The following is a 19,465-nucleotide window of genomic DNA, read 5'->3' as shown; positions in this document are numbered from 1 at the left end:
GTGACCTGGGGGGATGAACAATAGAAATCCGAAAGAACCTAGCTTCCTTTTTTAGTGTTCGACTCTTTCCCTCTGGCACGTTCATTTGGCTGTTTCTCAAAGGGTACAAGGCTGCAGCACTTGAACTTTGATCCAGTGACTGGAGTTGCGAACAATTCTCTTTTCTTTGTTACACACTTGCCACTCGCTGTAACTTCAAAGAGCAGCTGGTTCGATGCACAGGGTGGTCAGAAAGCTGACCTCCATAACAATTATTTTTCAGGTTTTTTGAGGCAGAGAGAGAAAAAAAACCTCCAAACAAATGAGAAAAAATTCGCTTGTTGCCAGGCTATTAACCTGACCGGAAACAATGAACACTGTAATCTCTCTGTGGCATGTCAAGGAGTTTCTTTGCGATGCTTCACTTTTCCTGTCTTTCATTGTGCTCATTGAGAAGGAAAATGAGTTTAGCTGAATTAACTGCCGTGGGACCTTTGACCAGAAAGGGACTAAGGATTATGAGTGCAAAACCTGGAACTTCAACTGAAAAGCCATCTTACGCAGGCTTTGTCTCTCTGTTTATTTTTGGTGACAATTTCATGTTTAGGCAACTGCTTGCACAGGTACTTTTATGCGAGGTCCTGCGTCAGTTGTCCTGACGCAAAAAGTTTCTTCAAAGTTACAGATGTCTCTTGCTCCGATGTCTCTCGCTCCGATGTCCTCCTCAAACTTGTTGCTTCCTTAAGCCAACCCAGCTGAGCCTAACTCATTGATGTCTTGTGGCTGCCAACCTAGGCTGTGCTTCCATCCTCCACACTCCTCTGGTTACCCAGCAGTAAGTTGGAACCTGATTGTTAGTCAATTGGTTAATAATCCCTTCATAAATAAATCATTTGGTCACTCGATCCACGACTGTTTGTGGGACAGATGCTGCTGTGCGCAATTGGCTGCCGCGTTCGCCCACAAATATACAGTTAATTCACTTTACAGTGTGTTCTGTGAAGCGCTTTGGGACGTCCTCCTGATGTGAAAAGCGCTATATCAAATGCAAGGATTAATTAATTAATTAATCCCTTCATAAATAAATAAATAATTTGGTCACTCGATCCATGACTGTTTGTGGGACAGATGCTGCTGTGTGCAATTGGCTGCCACGTTTTGCCTACAAAATATACAGTCAGTTCACTTTACAATATATTCTGTGAAGAGCTTTGAGACGTTTCAGTGACATAAGGCGCTATATCAAATGCAAGATTTATTATTGGTATTATCTGCTCATTCCATTTCCTCCTCCCCTGACGTTGCTGACTTACATTGGGGCATCTGGAACCTTGTTCAAGTAATTATTCTTTGTATACAAATTTAGACTGAGTATTGGTATTTGGCCATATGACCGTGAAGAGGGACATTGCAGCTTGATCCTGTCATCGCAGATTTACACACAAACACTTTCCATCAGCAAGTCACTCAGCACTGAGCAGGAAGAAGAAGCACTTTGATTTTGTTTGCCATCTCTTGCCAAAGTAAGTTAATTATAGCGTACACACACAAGTGCCCACACATACACACCACACATACACACATGTCCACACACACTTACGCAGGTACACTTATGCAGAGTCAGGCCACTGTTAAGTGCTCTGAGACACTACCCTGTGTGGAGGCTGCAAAAGAAGTGTAAGATGTTGTTGTACACGCTGAACCTCACAGACCACACACTCTTTCCAAATTTGACCAAAACAATTGGATTCAATAGATTTTAAATGTAAAACAGCCAATCTGTTTACCAAGGTTAGATAAAGTTATAGGGTGGAATTTGCCTGGGAGATACAGTGATTATAGTACGCAACGTGTAATGAAATGTTGCAAACTTCAGCCCACAGTACAGAAGGCAGTAATTTACCTGTAATTTCAACCAGAGCAAACATAGGAGAGAAAAAAAAATCTTGTTCCATCCCAACAAATGCCAAGGGCTTTGAATGATGGGGCTTGTGAAATGGGAGGCTGACTGAGCAAACTGGGAACAAAGTGATCATTGTCCCTGGTTAACAATACCTGAGTGAACCAGTGTGAGTACTAGGGCCGCGACTGAAATTAAAAACAAACCACTTGAGTTGTTTTTTGTTCCACTTAAAGCTCCAGGGAGAGGAAGGGGATTTAACACGGGAGTGAATTAAATTAACTCGTTCATTTGGTTTTCTTGTTGGACTGGTTGTTTTGGATAATGAGAGTTTTTTTTAAATCAGTTTTGAGATCTGATACAAGGGGATTGTCAGGTAAACTTGGCTGCTGTGTATGAACTAAAGTGCTTTGTGCAGTCACCAGTATAGCAGGCTGGCTTCAGGGCAACACAGACTTTGTATGGTCTCTGTGCAGCTCACTTCAACACTGGATCTATTCACATTGTCAGACTGAAATGGACAGATATTTGTTAGTTCAGGATACCAAGGCATATGGGACAAGGGCGGGTAATTTGACTTGAGGTACAGATCAGCCATAATCTTATAGAATGGAACAGGCTCGAGTGGCTGAATAGCCTTCTCCGGTTCCTCCCCCTCCCCCCCCTCTCTATAGCCTTTACAGGAGGGTGTGGGTGTTTGCTTACCTGGGCCGCTCTATCTCATCTGAGCATTTAGGTCTTCTTGACCTCAGCTTATTGCGAGTCTGTTTGCTCGGTTGCTAAGGTATGACGGGTGCTTATATGCAGCAGTACTTTTAACAAAATGACTGAATGGATCAAAGAGCCAAAGCCTGATTTATCAGAATTCTCCTGAATTTAATCCGCTAAAACTTATTTTTAAAAGAAGTGAAACTCATGCTTTATTTAATACACTCCGATACAGTCCTAGTAAAAGCACTGCATTGTCGGAGGTGCTGAGCTACAGATGACATGTTAAACACCTGGCTGTTTGGGTGGACGTTAACAAACCTGTGGCATTAGGGAAGTTTCTCCTGGTTTCCTAGCCAACAAACCTCCAGATGTCAAATTGATCCTGACTATTTGTGGGGCATGTAGTGCTCACAATGGCTGCTGCGTTCACCTACAAATACACGATCATTATGCATTACAGAAAAGCTCTATGAAGCGCTTTGAGACATTTGGATGTGATAAGGTGCTATATCAAATGCAAGGATTATTATTCTAACAGTTACATTTTTTCCACCAAGTTATTTTTATTTAAAAATTTCTCATGGATTTTTGAGCCTTTTGGGTGATTTTCTCCCAGAGTTAAACTGTGTTCAAAGATGCAACACAGCTCACAGATAAATAAATATTTACCAGATAGTGAAACTTCTGGTCAGTTTGCGATCCTGGGTTGAGACCTATTGCCAGAATATAACATGGGTTTTGAACATCCTTTGGAATTGTTAATCTTGGCATCCACAAAGCCAAGAGATTATGCACTAAATGCAAGTTGTTGGAGTTTAGTTAATTTTAGTCTATGGGAAAGTTTCATTGCTGCGAAGTTCACTGTTATAACCAGGAAGAGAAATGGCAGTGATTCTGGCTGAAAACCCTGAAGACGCTGATAGATATCGGCAGTTTCCTCTATAGGGACTTTCACTGTTTGACCCGAACTATTTATAGTTTCCTGTTCTTATTAACTGTGCGGAATGACATTAAGCAGCACGAAGTAAAGTGATGGCAAGTGACTACTCACCACACGGCTATTTACCGTGACCCGGGCCTGGCGTCACCCGGGGCTGGCGTGACAGGGGACTGGCAGCTTGGGTTGAACGGTGTAGCTGCTATTTCCCTGGTGTGGGAGGTCAGCCTTGAGAGCAGGTTTCCAGATCCTGTGGCCTTCAGATCCTGTGTTGACGTTGTAATCTCCCAGCGTGAAGTTTTCCTGGTTTCAGGAAAAGCCACTCTGCTCCCAAGGGATGTGAGCCACAAGTTACAAAATAGCCAAATAGCTGCCGCACCTGTTTTCCCCAGCAAATGCAAGGCTGTGCTCACTTCTCTCCTGCACTGTGCCGTATTCTACTGACCTGGAAGGTTGGCTTTGTTGGTGTTGGCTGCATAGCTTAGTTCCCACACATTAAATTCAAACTGCATGAGCAATTCTGCTGATACTTTCTATTTGTAGTGTAGGTATGTGGAGGACAGAAAGGGGCAAGGGAGCCCCCGAAAACAGGAATAGCAGGATCTGGGTTTGACTAAAGGTGACATTTTCCCAACGAAGGCATTTTGAATACCTGACAAACTTCACCCAATGCTTCCTGAAATCATATTTTAAATTTGGCTCCTGAAAAAATCAGAATCTGTGAAGCAAGCAGCAGCCATTGGAGTTTGGGAGGTTGACTTCAGGGCTAAATTAAATTTCGTTTTTGCTGGAGGGGGAGAGATTCTAATTTGTAGATGAGTTGGTGAAGTGAGCAACGTGGCTTTATTAATGCGCTTTCCCCTTCAGTTCTTTTTATTATGCAAAATGTATGACAGTAGGGGACTGCGTCAATAACAGGTCCACAGTCAGACTTAAAGAACAATGGCCTTGAGCCAGTTTCCCTTGATGATGAGTGCATTGTATTTGTCTGGAAAGAACACATCCACAGATCACTTCAAAGGTCCTGAAGTGAGTCGAGAGACCAATTAACTGGTTGCATTGACATTCTCTGGCAGTACAGTGCTTGGAAATAGACACTGGTTTCTGTGACATCTAATCCTGGCTCTGTGCCTTGTTTGAAATCATTTGCAGTTGATATGGAAAAAGTCCCCAGTTTGGCCTCTGTTCAGCCAGTGAATGAATGTACCTTCCCCACCCACTCTACCCCGCCCCCCCCTCATAAATTTGTTAATTTGAAAGTTTGAAGCTTCATGCAGAGAAACCCAGATTGCTTTTTTTCTCTCCTTTGCCTTACCCTGTGGAGGAATTAAGTGCTAAATTTTAATTATCTGCCTCATCAGTAATAAGAAAAATGATTCTTATATTTGATCTAGCACGTCATCGAGACATCTCAAAAATCTTCACAGGATGTGCAGCAACTTGGTGTAACTGTGTATTTTGTGCACAAAACAGCCATTTGGACAAGGATGGAACTTCTAACAGTCAACACTTGCCCAACAATGAGACTGGAGCATCAGCCTGGACTGTGAGCTCAAAGCCTGACTGTGGGATTGGAGCCCACAATCTTCTGACTCAGAGCCTAGAGAGCTACTAACTGAGCCAGGCTGATCTTCCTTAACTACAATGGATTATTCTCTTCCTGAGTAGCACCAAACTTTAAGCTTGGGAAGACAAAAGGAACCGTTCATGGAAAGGAGAAAATCTTTACAAATGGAGTTAATGCTAATGAAAAAATGATTGCGAGAAGAATGTCTGGGAGAGTTTCTGTTATTCTGGAAGGAATTTATGACCATCACTAAAGCTGTCACGTACAACCGGGTCACACTGTCAGTCAAATTTTACTCACTATATATCCTAGAGGTTCTTTTACTCTCTTGTGCATGCGCAGGGGCCAACATGCATCAGTTAGACTCGGAGGGGATTGAAACAGATGTCAGACTGAACTGGTGCCTCCAGGTAAAGGAGATCAAGGGATTGTTCTCGCAATCTTGGTGCATTGTGTTCGAGGGCCAGAGACATTGTGTGATATTTGCAAATGAAAAGCTGAAGACATGTATGGCTCGGCTGGCTTGCTTTATATGCCGTTTCCCTTTGTACCTGAATGTTTTCTTTGCAATCTGTGCAGTGTGCAAGCTGTTCAAATACTTCCCATTGACCTCTCTCTCTGTAGCCAGTGGAGTTAAGAGGTGCAGGTTAAGGACACTGCAGCTTGCACTGCTTAAATATTTGTGTAGAGGGAATCTTGTTCAGTGCCACAAATGGCTTGTGAAATCAGGGTTTGAATGAACTAGTGGAATTGTGACGTTATCATTTACCAGCAATCGCATCTGAAGATTCAAGGATCAACCATGTTCTGTCTTGCTTTATTGAAGCGTCTCCAGAAAGCATCAAGCTAAATAAACACTTCCAGCCACTCCAGGCCCTTTCTGTGGCATTTATTGTCAGTATTTCAACTGAAGGCATCAACAGCACTGCCCTTTTAGCCTGTTCAAACATTTGGACTTGTTTTTCATCCTTTTCAGGCATCGTGACCCAGCATCCAGACGTGTTCAGCTTTCTTCCTTGATCTAACATTCGTTGCACTTTTTCAGTCGTTCTGCAATTTGTTCCTGACTCTAAACCCTCTAAGCGTCTCAACAATTAGTGTCCCAGAAACAGCCGTGTAGTGAGAGACCAACAGCATCTGGGGTTTTGTTGGCCAGGACACTGGGAGGAACTTCTTTCTTGAATAGTACCACGGGATCTTTATCGTCCACCAAACAGGCAGATGGGCCTCAATTGAACGTCTCATCCAAACAACGACATCTCCCAACAGAATCGCTTTGCTTTGCAAACATGGATTAATCAGTACTGGATGCACCAAAGGAACGTCAATAGAGCAAAATAAAACTGGAGAAACAAACTCTCATTTCAAAGCAAAAGCTTTTCAGCCAAAGAGAAAGAGCAGAAAAGTCATCTTGACTTTTGGTTCTTCATTGGCTTCCTAATCAGTACACATCATCCCATGAGCAGTTTATCATCAACCCAGACAGTATCTTAACCCAACACATTCCCAAGTAAGGAGCATCTCTAAAGTGCTTCACAAATTATACTGTAAAGTGTAGTGACCTTGTATTTTGTGGGTGAAACGCGGCAGCCAATTGCGCACAGCGGTGTCCCACAGACGGTCTGGATTAAGTGACCACATTTTTTTTAAGGGGATTATTACCCCCTGGAAAGTGGTCCACTAATCGACTAGCTACTGGGTCCTATTTACTGCTAGGTAAACAGAGGCGTGTGTGTGGAGTGAGGAAACTTGCCTAAGGTTTCACCCTAACCCGCCGGGAATCAAACCCAAGTCCTCTTGTGCGAGTCGAGTGCTCTAACCACTGAGCTACAGGACTCCAAAATGCCTTGGAGCCATTCCAATTCCTGGCCAATGGGTGGGAAAGGGACTTATTGCTCAGCCTTTGACAGTGGCTGTCAAACCTCTTCAAGACTGGATCACAGGATCTGCTATAGTTTGCTGAGGTGGACATTGCTCTATCTTTATGGAATATATAAACTTTTTAACATCAACCTGTTGAGCCGTGTAGTTTACAGGGTTAAACAATCATTGTTCTATATTGTGATAAGGAAGCAGATGTAGAGCAGATGTCAGTGAATTGATTATATTATATAAATGAAAATACTCCTACAGTGGGGTGGGGAGATGATTTGTGTTATTTCTTAATAATAATTTCCTAATTCTTTAATTAGAATCCAGGCAAATTCTTCCGGCCAATGAAAGTGTACTGCTCCCATTGAGATCTGCCCACAAAATACACAGTCACTACGCTTTACAGTATATTCTGTGACGCATTTTGAGATGTCTCAACAATGTGATAAAGCGCTATATCAAATGCGAGGATTAGAATTGTTTATCGGGGATTCAAAAATACCGCAAACTCGACTTCATTATCAGGCCAACAAGGATCTGGGACAATCACATGGTAATATTCCCACCTGCAGCTGAGCTGACAGCTGCCTCCAGGACAGGCTGCTCTAGTGAACAATATGTGGCCTGTGTAACCCTGCTTTCTAAAGTCAGCTTTTCCAGCAAATGTAAAAGATACTCCACAAAAACACCGAGGCCCCTTTAAGCTCTTGAATCCCACCAGGGAGCAAGGAAATTACTTTCTAACCATGGAGAATTTGTACTAGTTTATCCATTACAAATTTCGCTAAGTAAATTTTCATAGATAAAACGGTTTGTCTTAATGGGAAACAGCCATGCATTTGGCAGGAGTCAGATCTATGGCTCCAGTGTAACTAACTGCTTGTGATTTGTATGAAGCTAAACTGTCTCCTGTCCATTATATTACACCTTTGTTTTTGGGGAGATTCACTTGATTGACCTGTTAAACATCCAGTGCTGGATTAGAGCCAAAATCTGCCTCTGGGAAGCCAGAAATCTTTGACTGACAGATAATGAAATGCTCCTGCAGACCTGGTGGATCAACAGTGATCTCCAACCCGGTGAATGGTGAACATGCAAAGCTTGTGCACACTTACAGTGATTCACATCCACCCCCTTCAACATTACATTGACTTGAGGGTGAAGCACCCAGATTCAGAAATCCCTGTGTATATAAAATAAATAAATAATCCCTGCATTTGATATAGCGCCTTTCATGTTGGGTAACTGTTCCATAGCGCTTCACATCATTTACCATAAAGTGTCGTGACTGTATTTTCTAGGTGAGTGCAGGGCAGTTTATATGGCAATCTTACACAGCAGTTTACATGGTAATTGGTGCAAAATAAGAGCAATTGCAGTGGCATGGGGCTCTCTTGGCAAGTTAATAACGAACCATCAAAGAGACAGGACCTGACATGGCTCCGGAGGGATGCGACAGACGTTCTTCTGTCTTATTTCCATCCGTGTTCCTCTGGCAAGTGGGATTGTGGGGCGAAGAGGAGAAAAGAACAGGGTAGATCACTTCCTTTACCAAAGGAAGGTGCAGTGAAGCTTGAGGAACACAATACCCACATGATCCCCCCACACTCTTTATTGCTGTGTGATACTCTGTGAGCTGTCAGTTTGAGAGGCTTTTGTTGTCTCACAATTCAGTTTATTACAATGTTAAGATTCTCCATCTTAACATGAGGTTTACTGAAGGATTCTCTTCTGTTTTTTTTGGAAAGGTCAATCCATTTCTGCTTTTGCCAGTGTCTCTGGACTGTTGTTATTCATACTACGAACAGTACTGTGAGGATTACTGGTAGATTGAAAACTATATCTGTGTGTCCATCCCAAAAGGTTTAAGAATTTAAGTTAAAGATTAACCATTTCTAATAGGTTTGGTGTTAAGGAGTAAATTTCACAACAAAGGATCATTTAATCTCCGTCTACTGGCCGTTGAGTGGGTTGATGTCATAAATTCACTGGAAGTTTAAGTCTGTGTACGAACGTGATGTTAGTGGTTAGATAAGACTGGAGTTTGTGCTCTCATCAAAACCAATTTGTTATAACATGTTGGAGAGTTTGTGAAGAATGGTTTGTGACATGGTGGTTGACTAAACTGAGTGAGATGGTGTCAAAATGTAAAAACATTTAATTTAGTTTTTAAAAGAAACTTGGAATTAGTGAAGTATTCACAGGGAAAATTCAATCAAAAGTCTCAGATTTCAAGGCTTCATCTTTCCTGAGCTGCCTCCCTCAATTCTTTTGATGTCTGAAACATTGGCTTAGGTTTCAGTGCTTGTGGTAAGACTAAATATGATCTGTGCGGAATGGTTTGATCTGGTAAGACGCTTTGAATCAAAAGTGTAATATTTGCAGTAATAAAGTTTCTGTTTTTTTGAGGAGCTTATTTCATTAAGCTGGCCCAGTGAAGGGTGCTATACAAATGCACATGTTTTTACCATTGGCCACAAACCGAACTGAAAACGAAGAGGTGATCTCTTTCAGGCACCATTCACACTGTTTCCTGATTTAAGGCCTAATGTCGTTTACATCCTAATCTGGAGGAAATGACGTGGAAGTTTGTAATTGGTCTTAAATAGACAGAGTGAAGAACATGGAAGAAACATAACGAGCATAATTGGAGTTTGACTTAGTGAGCGATGTAAGTTCACTGTTTTAATGAATGCTGAACTGAGCTGCTGAGTGGGTGAAACACAAAAGAGAAACTTAGTGCTGTTTAAAAATGGAAAATCTCAGTTGTTTTCTCACAGACAACAAAAATAATAATCCTTGCATTTGATAGAACGCCTTACTACGTCATTTCAAAGCGTTTACTTATGGTACAGTGTAGTGGCTGTATATTTGATAAAATATATGATTACTTTTTGGGGGTAATAATCCTGCCCAGTAATTTGGTCACTCAATCCACTACTGTTTGTGGGACGCTGCTGTGCGCAATTGGCTGCTGCGTTTCACCCACAAAATATACAGTAAATTCACTTTACAGTATATTCTGTGAAGCGCTTTGAAACGTCTGAACTCCGTGACAAGGTGCAGTATCAAATGCACGGATTATTATTATTTTATAGATGAATGCCTAGGGATGACTTTGGTTATTGGGTGAGGAAGGGGCCTGTTTGACAGCTCCGTACACCAGTAGAAAGGAAAAAAAAGGATCAGATGTTCTCAGGAAAACAGGGATGAGAATCCAAAATCCTTCCAGTTCCAATAAAGTACATTCACCCACAGCAGACACCACTGTTACTGGCTGTGACCATAGATACTGAAATTGAAACTCATTCTGAAGATTAAGTGCTGAAAAATTGATATTTGTGGAGGAAACATTTTGTCCAAGGCATGGATTTTTGTTCTTGCTTAACAACACAGAGAAAGGAAAATCTTATGTTAAGTTGTACAAATGGTTTGGCTCCATGCGATGAGAGATTGCAGAAGGACAACAACTAGCATTTATATAATGGCCTCCTCACAGGATAATGTCTGGGAGTGCTGCCCTTCCCGTGGGATAGCGTCTGGGAGCGCTGCCCAGTATGGGTTGGACACGGAGCGAGGAGAAGGGGGAGATGACCTTAGGCACAGTTAAAAAGAGTATTTGGATGTTTCTAAGCAGCAGAGAAGCTTTACAAGAAGGGGAGCGGGTGCTTTTCAATAAGTAAAACAGCAATCGCTGTGCACGTCATTGTAACCTCCTGTTGTAATCAATTCTTGGTGATTTTTGAGTGATTTTGGGGTGTTCATGCTTTTGCGGCACAGCAAAATCATTAACATGGTTGGGTTGAGTATCAAACCAAGTGGAAAAATGTTCTAATCTGGTTGTTGGGTTTCTTGGCAAAATACGTAGCGTTGGCAAAAAAAATCAACTTTGTTCCCTCTTCGTTTTATGCTCCAAAACGGGTGCCAAATGTCAATGGCCAAACTTTGATTGAAACTCATTCAGTGATTACCACAGACATGAATAGGTTTCTGCTTGACTGACTTAAACCCACAGTGCATGAAGCAGGAAATATCCCAGGGTTTCATTGTCCTGTGAAGACAGTCTTGGCAATGTTGGACTAGCTCGGTAGGGAATTCACGAGTGCTTCATTTGGATAAGCAAGAGTTTTGAAATAGATTTTTCGTTTCAGTTCTAGTCAGAAAGACTAGAATTATCTGAAAGATATCTCGTGACAGAAGGGAAATCTGTACTTTCACACGTTCTGAGGACTTTGTACAAGTGAAAAGCGATCACACCATTTACATTTATAATTATTTTAGTCCTAATTGCAAGAAGGCCAAGGGGTTGGGGATTTGCACATATAAATGCAAGTTGTTGTGCTTTTATAATAATATTATTATTATTTTATAATAGTAACAATCTTCGCATTTGATATCACGCCTTTTACATTGGAACATCTCAATGCGTTTCACAGAATTTTACTGCAAAGTAGAGTAACTGTGTATTTAGTAGACGAATGTGACAGCCAATTTACACACAGAAAACTGTAGTGAATGACCAATTTTATCTGGGGGCTTATTGCCCAGGATGAGGGAGAAACTCCTGTCTCTTTTAGCAGGAATTGCTGGTTAGTAATAGTCAGCCAGAGTCCAGACTAAGTTTTACAATAAAATAATGACTGTTTGAGTTGTTTGATAATATTTTCCTTGTTCACTGAAGGATGTGTGGACTGATGGCCCAATCTATCACCACAGATTGCTGGTTGGCGAACATGGTCACATGGAAGCACTTCATAGCTAGCTTTCAATTTGACTGAGTTGTTCTGCCTTTTCCATGGCAATATTTGTCCATCTTTAGTTTGCAAGAATCTGTAATTGTACGAGACTTAACTAAAGAAACAGCTGTGGTTCCCATGAACTTGTGCCTTCAAATATTTAACATTCATTTTTTTATTTTTATATATTTTTATATATCATATTTCGCCCACAAATATGTGGTTAATTCACTTTGTAGCATATTCTGTGAAGCGTTTTGAGACGTCTCGAAGATGTGAAAAGCGCTGTATCAAATGCAAGGATTATTATTATTATTCAGTTGCCATCACCGCTGCTTTCATTTCTCTTCCCTCAGACCCAAATTTGTCTTTTTATCATTTTATTGCCCCATTGATTTCTTCCCTGAAAGGCTGCTGATCCCCACTTGGATCCCGGCAACTCTGACTGTAGAACAACTCCATGGGGGTAGTAACAGGACTTTGCGTACAAGTCCCACTGCCCCCTGTGTTTGGCTAACTCAGAATCACAATTGACCCTGGAGACTTTCTGCCTGTGTTGCTGGTGACTGTACTGAATTGTCCACTGTCTTATGACACAAAGTGAACTCTTGGAAGGAAGTGACACCAAAAAACCCCAAACCTTGATCTAATTTGCATCTGGAGAAGAGAAGGTAGTTTTAATTCTCGGATTCTGTGAGGAAGAGCTGCAAATGGAGTCCTGTAGCTCAGTGGTTAGAGCACTCACCTTGCAAGCGAGACACCTGGGTTCAATTCCAGGAAGGGCGAAACCTTGGGAAAGTTTCCTTACTCCACACACCTGATAATAATCCCTCCAAAACAAAATAATAATAAATTGGTCATTTTCAATCCATGACTGTTTGTGGGACGCTGCTGTGCGTAATTGGCTGCCGCGTTTCGCCCACAAATATACAGTCAATTCACTTTACAGTCTATTCTGTGAAGCACTTTGAGACATCTAGGAGACATGAAAAGCGCTATATCAAATGCAAGGATTATTATTATTAATTCAGCAGAATGTTGGAGCTGGTGGGAATCCCTGGGGCAAGTGTCCAGCTGTGGTACAGATGTCCATGTGATGCTCCTCACAACAGCTTTGGGTTTAAATGAAAACCAGTTTGGTTTAACAAATGTTAAGTGATGATCTACGAGAAGGGTGAGGGCGTACAGCATGTAGAAATACTCCGCAGCTTCAATAAATTACCACAACAATAAATGTTATACAGTGTGTGTTATGAACAGTTAGCAGGGATGGAGCATTTAATAATAATAATCCTTGCATTTGATAAAGCGTCTTTTCACACCGTTGAGACGTCTCAAGGCTTTTTGCAGGATTTACTGTCAGGTGCAGTGACCTTATTTATAAGCAAACACGGCAGCCAATTTACGCACAGGATTGTCCCACAAACAGCCATGAAGTAGCTTTTTTTCCCAATTTTTATTTGGCCAGGAGACACTTTTGTCTCTCTTTTCCAACATTCACCAGAACAAGCAGATGAAACCTCAGTTTACCATCTCAGCTGAAGGACAGCAACGACAACAATACTGTTAGAAACAGCAAGAAGTGAATTTGCTGTCCCTTGTATCCAGCAAATACCGTGACAGGGACCGACCCCATCATTACCTTCTTGCCTGTCGAGTATGTGCAATTACCCTTTTCAGTATTTCCTATGAAATGGAAGCAGGAAATTTATTGTGGTTGCAGAGTATTTCTACATGCTGTTTGCCCTCACCATTGTTGTTAAGAGTGGAGTTACAGCAATGGATCTGGAACTGTAACAACCCAACTTGGGACACATCTCACCAGACTTGTTCCACTTCAGCTTCAGATCAGCAAGAGCAGATTTCAGTGGTTCAGTAGTTTTGTGCTATGTACGTTTATTCTGCTGCATTGCACTGTGTAACTTATCTTCCACACCAGTGCACACCGCATTCTTGTGGGCACAAACCCAGGAATCCAGCCTGAATTGACATTTTCAGCGAGTGTAAGTGGGTCCAAGGGTCTCTTACAAATTGATTCCAAGTATAAAGTGTGGTCCTGTACCTCTGAGATTTGCTTATCAAAGGCTGAGAGCAATATGAAGAACACTAACACTCAGTGCAGTTGAGGATCAGTGGTGACGACACTAAATAGAGTGAAACGCACATGAGTCTGTTCTGTATAAATCATGCAGTCACCTAAATCATACATCTTCCCTCTTGAAGTCCCGTTCAAGAGTTTATATACTATGCAAGTTTGACATCTCATACTTTGCATAAGTCATATTAAATGTCTAACTCGTGTGAGGTTTACCGGACATGGAGCAGTTAGGATACATGTCTCCCACATTCTTTGTGGTTTGGATTTCCTTTCTGAGCAGTGAACTCATGAGTTTCAAGAATTATTGCACCGTTTAATCTCACTGAGAAATGACACACACACATACTGGTTTCTAATCTAATCCAACAACCAATGTGGTTCTTACCTTTGGAGGTGAATCTCGGTCACAAACTGAAAGGAAACTGAAATCAGAGAATCTGTCGTTCATGTCACATGGTGTTACACATTGAGTAAATACTTCCTGGAGTTTGCAACATTTAGAGTGTTATAACAACCATACCAACAAGATTATATTTATACAGCGCTTTTCACATCGGGAGGACGTCCCAAGGCCCTGGACAGTGTACAGCATTTCAGACCCGAGCTGGGGTGAGGGGAGGGGAAGGGGGGTGACCAATGTCATGGTCGAAGAGGAGGGTTTTGAGGTGGGAGTTGAAGGAGGTTAAGGAGGGGGTGAGGCAGAGTGATTGGGGGATGGAGTTCCAGAGGTTGGGGGCAGAGTGGCTGAAGGCTCTCCCACCAATGGTGGGGTGGGGGACGTGGAGCCGGCTGAGCAGAGGCAGCGGGCGAGCTAGTAGGGGGTTAGGAGGTCACAGAGATGGGGTGGGGCGAGACCATTGAGGGCTTTGTAGGTGAGGACCAGGATTTTGAACTGGATCCTCTGAAGGATAGGGAGCCAATGTATAAATATAATAATAAACACAGCAAAGTTTTGGTTTCAGTTTGTGTTCATACAACAACAACAACAACAACAAGATGCCATTTATTGAGCGCCTTTCACGTCGGGAGGACGTCCCAAGGCGCTGTACAGTTGGGTCAGGACCCGAGCATTGGGGGGAAATGGTCAGGGTGAGGGGAGGGAAGGGAGGGGAGGGAGCGAGGAGGGGGTAGAGAGTCGAGAGGAGAGCTGAAGGCATGGTCAAAGAGAAAGGTCTTGAGACCGGCCTTGAAGGAGGAAAGGGAGGAAGCGGCGAAGGCACTGGGGGATGGAGTTCCAGAGCCTCGGGGCTGAGAGGCTGAAGGCCCGGCCACCGATGGTAGGGCGGTTGGGGCGGGGGACGTGGAGCAGACCGTAGCCAGAGGAACGGAGGGTACGGGTGGGTAGGTAGGGGGATAGTAGGTCGGAGAGGTAGGAGGGAGCAAGGCCGTGAATGGCCCTGTAGGTGAGGGTGAGGATCTTGAACTCAATCCTCTGGGGGATGGGGAGCCAGTGGAGGCGAGCGAGGGTGGGAGCATCAACTCGATGCGTATCAACTCGAGTGAGAACAACAAATAAAAACAAATAACATTTGTAACATGCCTTTCACCTCAGGAGAATGTACCAAAGTGCTAGTACATGTTGAACAATATCTTAGTGAGAGCCAAGCTTCAGTAATAAAAGCGTTCCCTTCACCGTTCCTTTCATTTTGGTGGGACACTGAAAGGTGTCAAACTCCATCCCCAGGTTTCATAGCGGTTAGCTTGAAGTGGTTTGCAACAATGGGGCTTTAAGCATTTCTTTCTTCACAAGAAGGGAAACCGAGAACTGAGCAAAGTCCTAGAATCTGAAAGTGTTTCACACTCATCTGTGAAATAAAAATCGGATCTTTACGGGAATTTGATTTGATCCAAAAACAGAGCTTTTGTTGGACCAGTAATCCTGTCAGCCTCGGGGGATTTACCCAGAGACATCGCAGGATCCTCACAGTCACGTTAAATAGATTTCTTTAAAAATCATCTCTTGAGACAAACAAAACATTCATGCGGTTTCTCTCAGGTATGAACTACATTGGCCAAAAGCTTTGCTCTCACCATCATTTTTGTTGAAGGTTTACAGTTTTGCAGTTTGCCTACAGATGCAGTCACTACACGAGGCAGCAAATTACCCGTGAAGCATTTTGTGACGTTTCTACCCTGGGTCAAATGCTGTTACAAATCACACTGGCAGACCCTGAGGCCCTTTTTTTCTGGTAAATTGCAGGCCAAGTGCCACTGAATAAGGAACTGTGCTGCCTCATTGGGAATATGAACATGGAGCATGTTATACAGGGATCATTTGAGTCAATTATTGCTCCACCAATTGATCGCTCTACGCAAACTCTGGGATGCTCCAGAGCGCCCTCTGCTGTTCTAACCACCACGTGGTCTTGTGAGCCATTCCTCTGGAGCCAAATGACTGTAAACTCTGACTGAGCCTTTGTTGAATCACATGGTTCATTTTTCACTGACTTTACGAATGAGGTGCTTATGCCATCACTAGAAAGAGGGAAGTAATTTCCAGTCTTCCCACAAGCAAAAACATCACCGTCCCTAATGACCCTATCACCCATCCTCGCCCGGCCCCACTGGCTCCCCATCCCCCAGAGGATAGAATTCAAAATCCTCTTCCTTGCCTTCAAGGTCCTCCTTGGTTTTGCTCCTCACTATCTCTGTGACCTGCTGACTCCATATCAACCAGTTTGCTCCCTCCACTCAGCAGCCTCCGATCTACTCCAAGTCCCCTGCCAAGCCCGCCCCACCATTGGCGGCCGGGCCTTCAGCCTCTCTGTTCCTACCCTCTGGAACTCCATCCCACATTCCCATTGCCTCGCTCTCTCCCTTGTTGAATGGCCTCCTTGTGTTGCCAGCCATCAGTTCTGATATCGTGCTTCTTGATGAGATAGATAGCTGTAAATAGTCTTTACTCTCTCTCACACTCACTTACTCACTCGCTTGCTTTTTTGAATCACCTGAAGCCTTGAGCCACAGGGCAAATTTTGTTTGTTTAAAAATGCTTTAGATTGCAGCTGGTGGTTTTGCTTCTCTGTTATAAATGGGACCAAATCTGTGCAAGTACGTCATCTGGCAGTCTGTGTGCACAACAGATTACTGCTGTAGCTAGTGCATATTTGTCCAAGTGTTCAGTCTATATAAGGCTGTGAAAAGGTACTGTAGCGTCTGAGTCTGCGAGTTCATCAGCTTTTGTACTGAAGATGATAAAGACCGATATTTGGGCCTGGATTCAGGTCTTTTTTCTTCCACCAAAAGGTGAGGGCCAATTAATCAGGAAGATTGTTGGCCAGGACATGGGATCATCTGCAACCACCTGAGTATTGCAGCTGGTCACCTTTGAGGTGCGGCAACTCCCAACAACACAGCCTCCCTGTATTGCACTGGAGTGTCAGCCTCGATGACTTGGGGCTTCAACCCATAACTGTTGAATCCAAAGATAAGAGTGCTGCCAACGTTTCACCTCGGAGTCGGGGGGCGGGGGGGGGTGGGGAGAAGAAAAGTTGCCCAATGTAGTATCACGTCTGAGACATTTTATTTAATCTCATACACAGGCTAATGGAGGTGCTGTGAATATCCAACACTATCTACAATACTACCTTTCTCTTTCCGGCCTTGTTTGAACTGTTGCTCCCTCCTCTAAGTGCCGGCACATCAATAGAGAGAAAAGCCCTTTTCTGCCTGTTGTATTTGGCTTATTGAAGAGGCCGGGGATGAATTTTGGGCCGATTCCACAAGAGCCAAATCACAAAGCCTTGCCCTTTACGAGTTCCCAGAAACATGAAGCAGAACTTAAAAATAAAATAAATTCTTGCTACCAAAAGAATCACAATTTGAGGCACTGGCTTGTGTTCAGCTTGGTCCCTGGTGCCAAGATATAGACTTGTGGGAAAGGATTTTGGTGTAAATCCCCCTCCCTCCCCCCACACTGACTCACTCTTTACTGAATCAGGTCACGAGGGGATCTTTGCCGTCTTAAACAGTTCCGTTCAATTTGTTGTAGTGTTTAGACAAAATACCTCCGGTAAAACAAGACACAGAAAAGGGCATTCTACTTCCTGGGTCTTTCCAAGGAGTTTGTATTTTTTTCCTGTTAAAAGTAATTTTGAAGGAGCTTCAGTAAATGACTTGCAAAATCATTTGCCATCTGTTGTCTCAATATATAACAGGAAAATATCACTTGTAGCACTTACACTACTGGTGCAGCACAATTCACACACATATTTCACACACATACACGTATTTTGTAGGCGAATGTGGCAGCCAATTTGCAGGTAGCATTTTCCCATAAACAGCCAGACTAGAGCATGTTAGCTGTAGAGTGCTGGCCTGCTCCTCTGCTCACTATTACTGAGTTCCCCTCCCCTGATTTTAGATTGAGTTGAATTTCCCATTTGGTTTCTGCTCACTCTTAGACTACTGAATTCTGTTTTGCTTATGTTTCTGCAGAGAAGGCAGAAAACTGAGAGTCCAATCCCGGAGGCAAAGTGCAGGGGTACAAGATGCTCCAGTCAATAAATGTCCTGGTTGGGAACAGGATAGTCAGTGGTTCCATCTGTTTTAGTTTCCAACAAGCCTATTAACTAAGGTTATGGCTGCAATACCTCATATCAGGCAGATAGATTTTTTTGGCAAATAAAACCCTATCATTAATGTAGCACAATGTATTTTGGCACAGTACAAAAAAAAAATCAATTCACTTTACAGTATATTCTGTGAAGCGCTTTCAGATGTCTAGAAGACGTGAAAAGTGCTATATCAAATGCAAGGATTATTATTATTATATTACTGACATATTCATGTTTGATCTTATCTTTCAACAGCTCTTCCATGTGGCCTATGTGCTCATTAAATTTGCAAATTCTCCTCGGCCGGACCTTTGGGTTCTTGAGCGATCCACAGACTTTGGGAGGACCTATTCTCCTTGGCAGTATTTTGCGTGTAAGTAGAACTACTTTGATACATGTCCACCTATGTGTGTGAATTGTGCTGCATCTATTTCCCTCCTCACCATTGATGGGTGAATTTTCAGCCATTCAGACCCCTGCTCCCTGGATCTCAATCCTCAACAACAACAACAATTTGCATTTACATAGCTTAGGTAGGGTCTCAGACATCATAGTTTGCTCTTGCCTTTTTTTCCTTGCCTTCAAATCCCAACTAAGACCTATCGTTTTGACCATCGTTTCAGCCTCTTTACCCCCGCCGCCCCCCAACTCATTAGCTCCCCCGACTACCCCAAGCTCAGATTCCCAGTCACTGTGAGACACCTTTTATGCTCTAGCTGTCCGACCAGACATGGGATCACATTGAGCCTCACACCAGAAAAGGAGCTGTTACAAACATTAGAGAACGGGGTATGGGTAATAAACAGCACTCTGTGAATAACTGAATCACTCAATTTCACCTCTTGGTAAACCTTACAATACCAAGTCTGTGTCCGACATCTGTAATGGTAGTTTAACAATTCAGCCTTTTGGGATGGACTTGTTTTTGATCTGAATAGATGTTTATGTCTCTCTATGATCAGAAACTGTTTCTCTTAGAAATTTCAAAACTTCTGAAATTTCGACTTAGATAATTTGATTGAAACTATTTTACGCCAATGTTAACTGCTTAGTGCAAGTGGCATGCCTAGTGTTCTCATTAAAAAAACATTTAACACCACTATTAATAT

The 19,465-nt window shown here is 42.8% G+C and overlaps 1 protein-coding gene across 1 annotated transcript in view; it reads left to right on the top strand.

The window, feature by feature from the left end:
- The window catches only part of lama5 (laminin, alpha 5), a 94,819-nt gene that overhangs the window by 12,187 nt on the left and 63,167 nt on the right, over window positions 1-19,465 (top strand). Inside the window, exon 3 of the mRNA XM_042341957.1 lies at window positions 18,612-18,729. Within this exon, the coding sequence (XP_042197891.1) occupies window positions 18,612-18,729 (118 nt within the window). The remainder of the gene's footprint in view (window positions 1-18,611; window positions 18,730-19,465) is intronic.

This window comes from Callorhinchus milii, unplaced genomic scaffold (genome assembly GCF_018977255.1).
Source record: "Callorhinchus milii isolate IMCB2004 unplaced genomic scaffold, IMCB_Cmil_1.0 Scaffold18, whole genome shotgun sequence".
Lineage (NCBI taxonomy): Eukaryota > Metazoa > Chordata > Chondrichthyes > Chimaeriformes > Callorhinchidae > Callorhinchus > Callorhinchus milii.
This window is presented reverse-complemented; position numbering and strand designations above follow the sequence as displayed.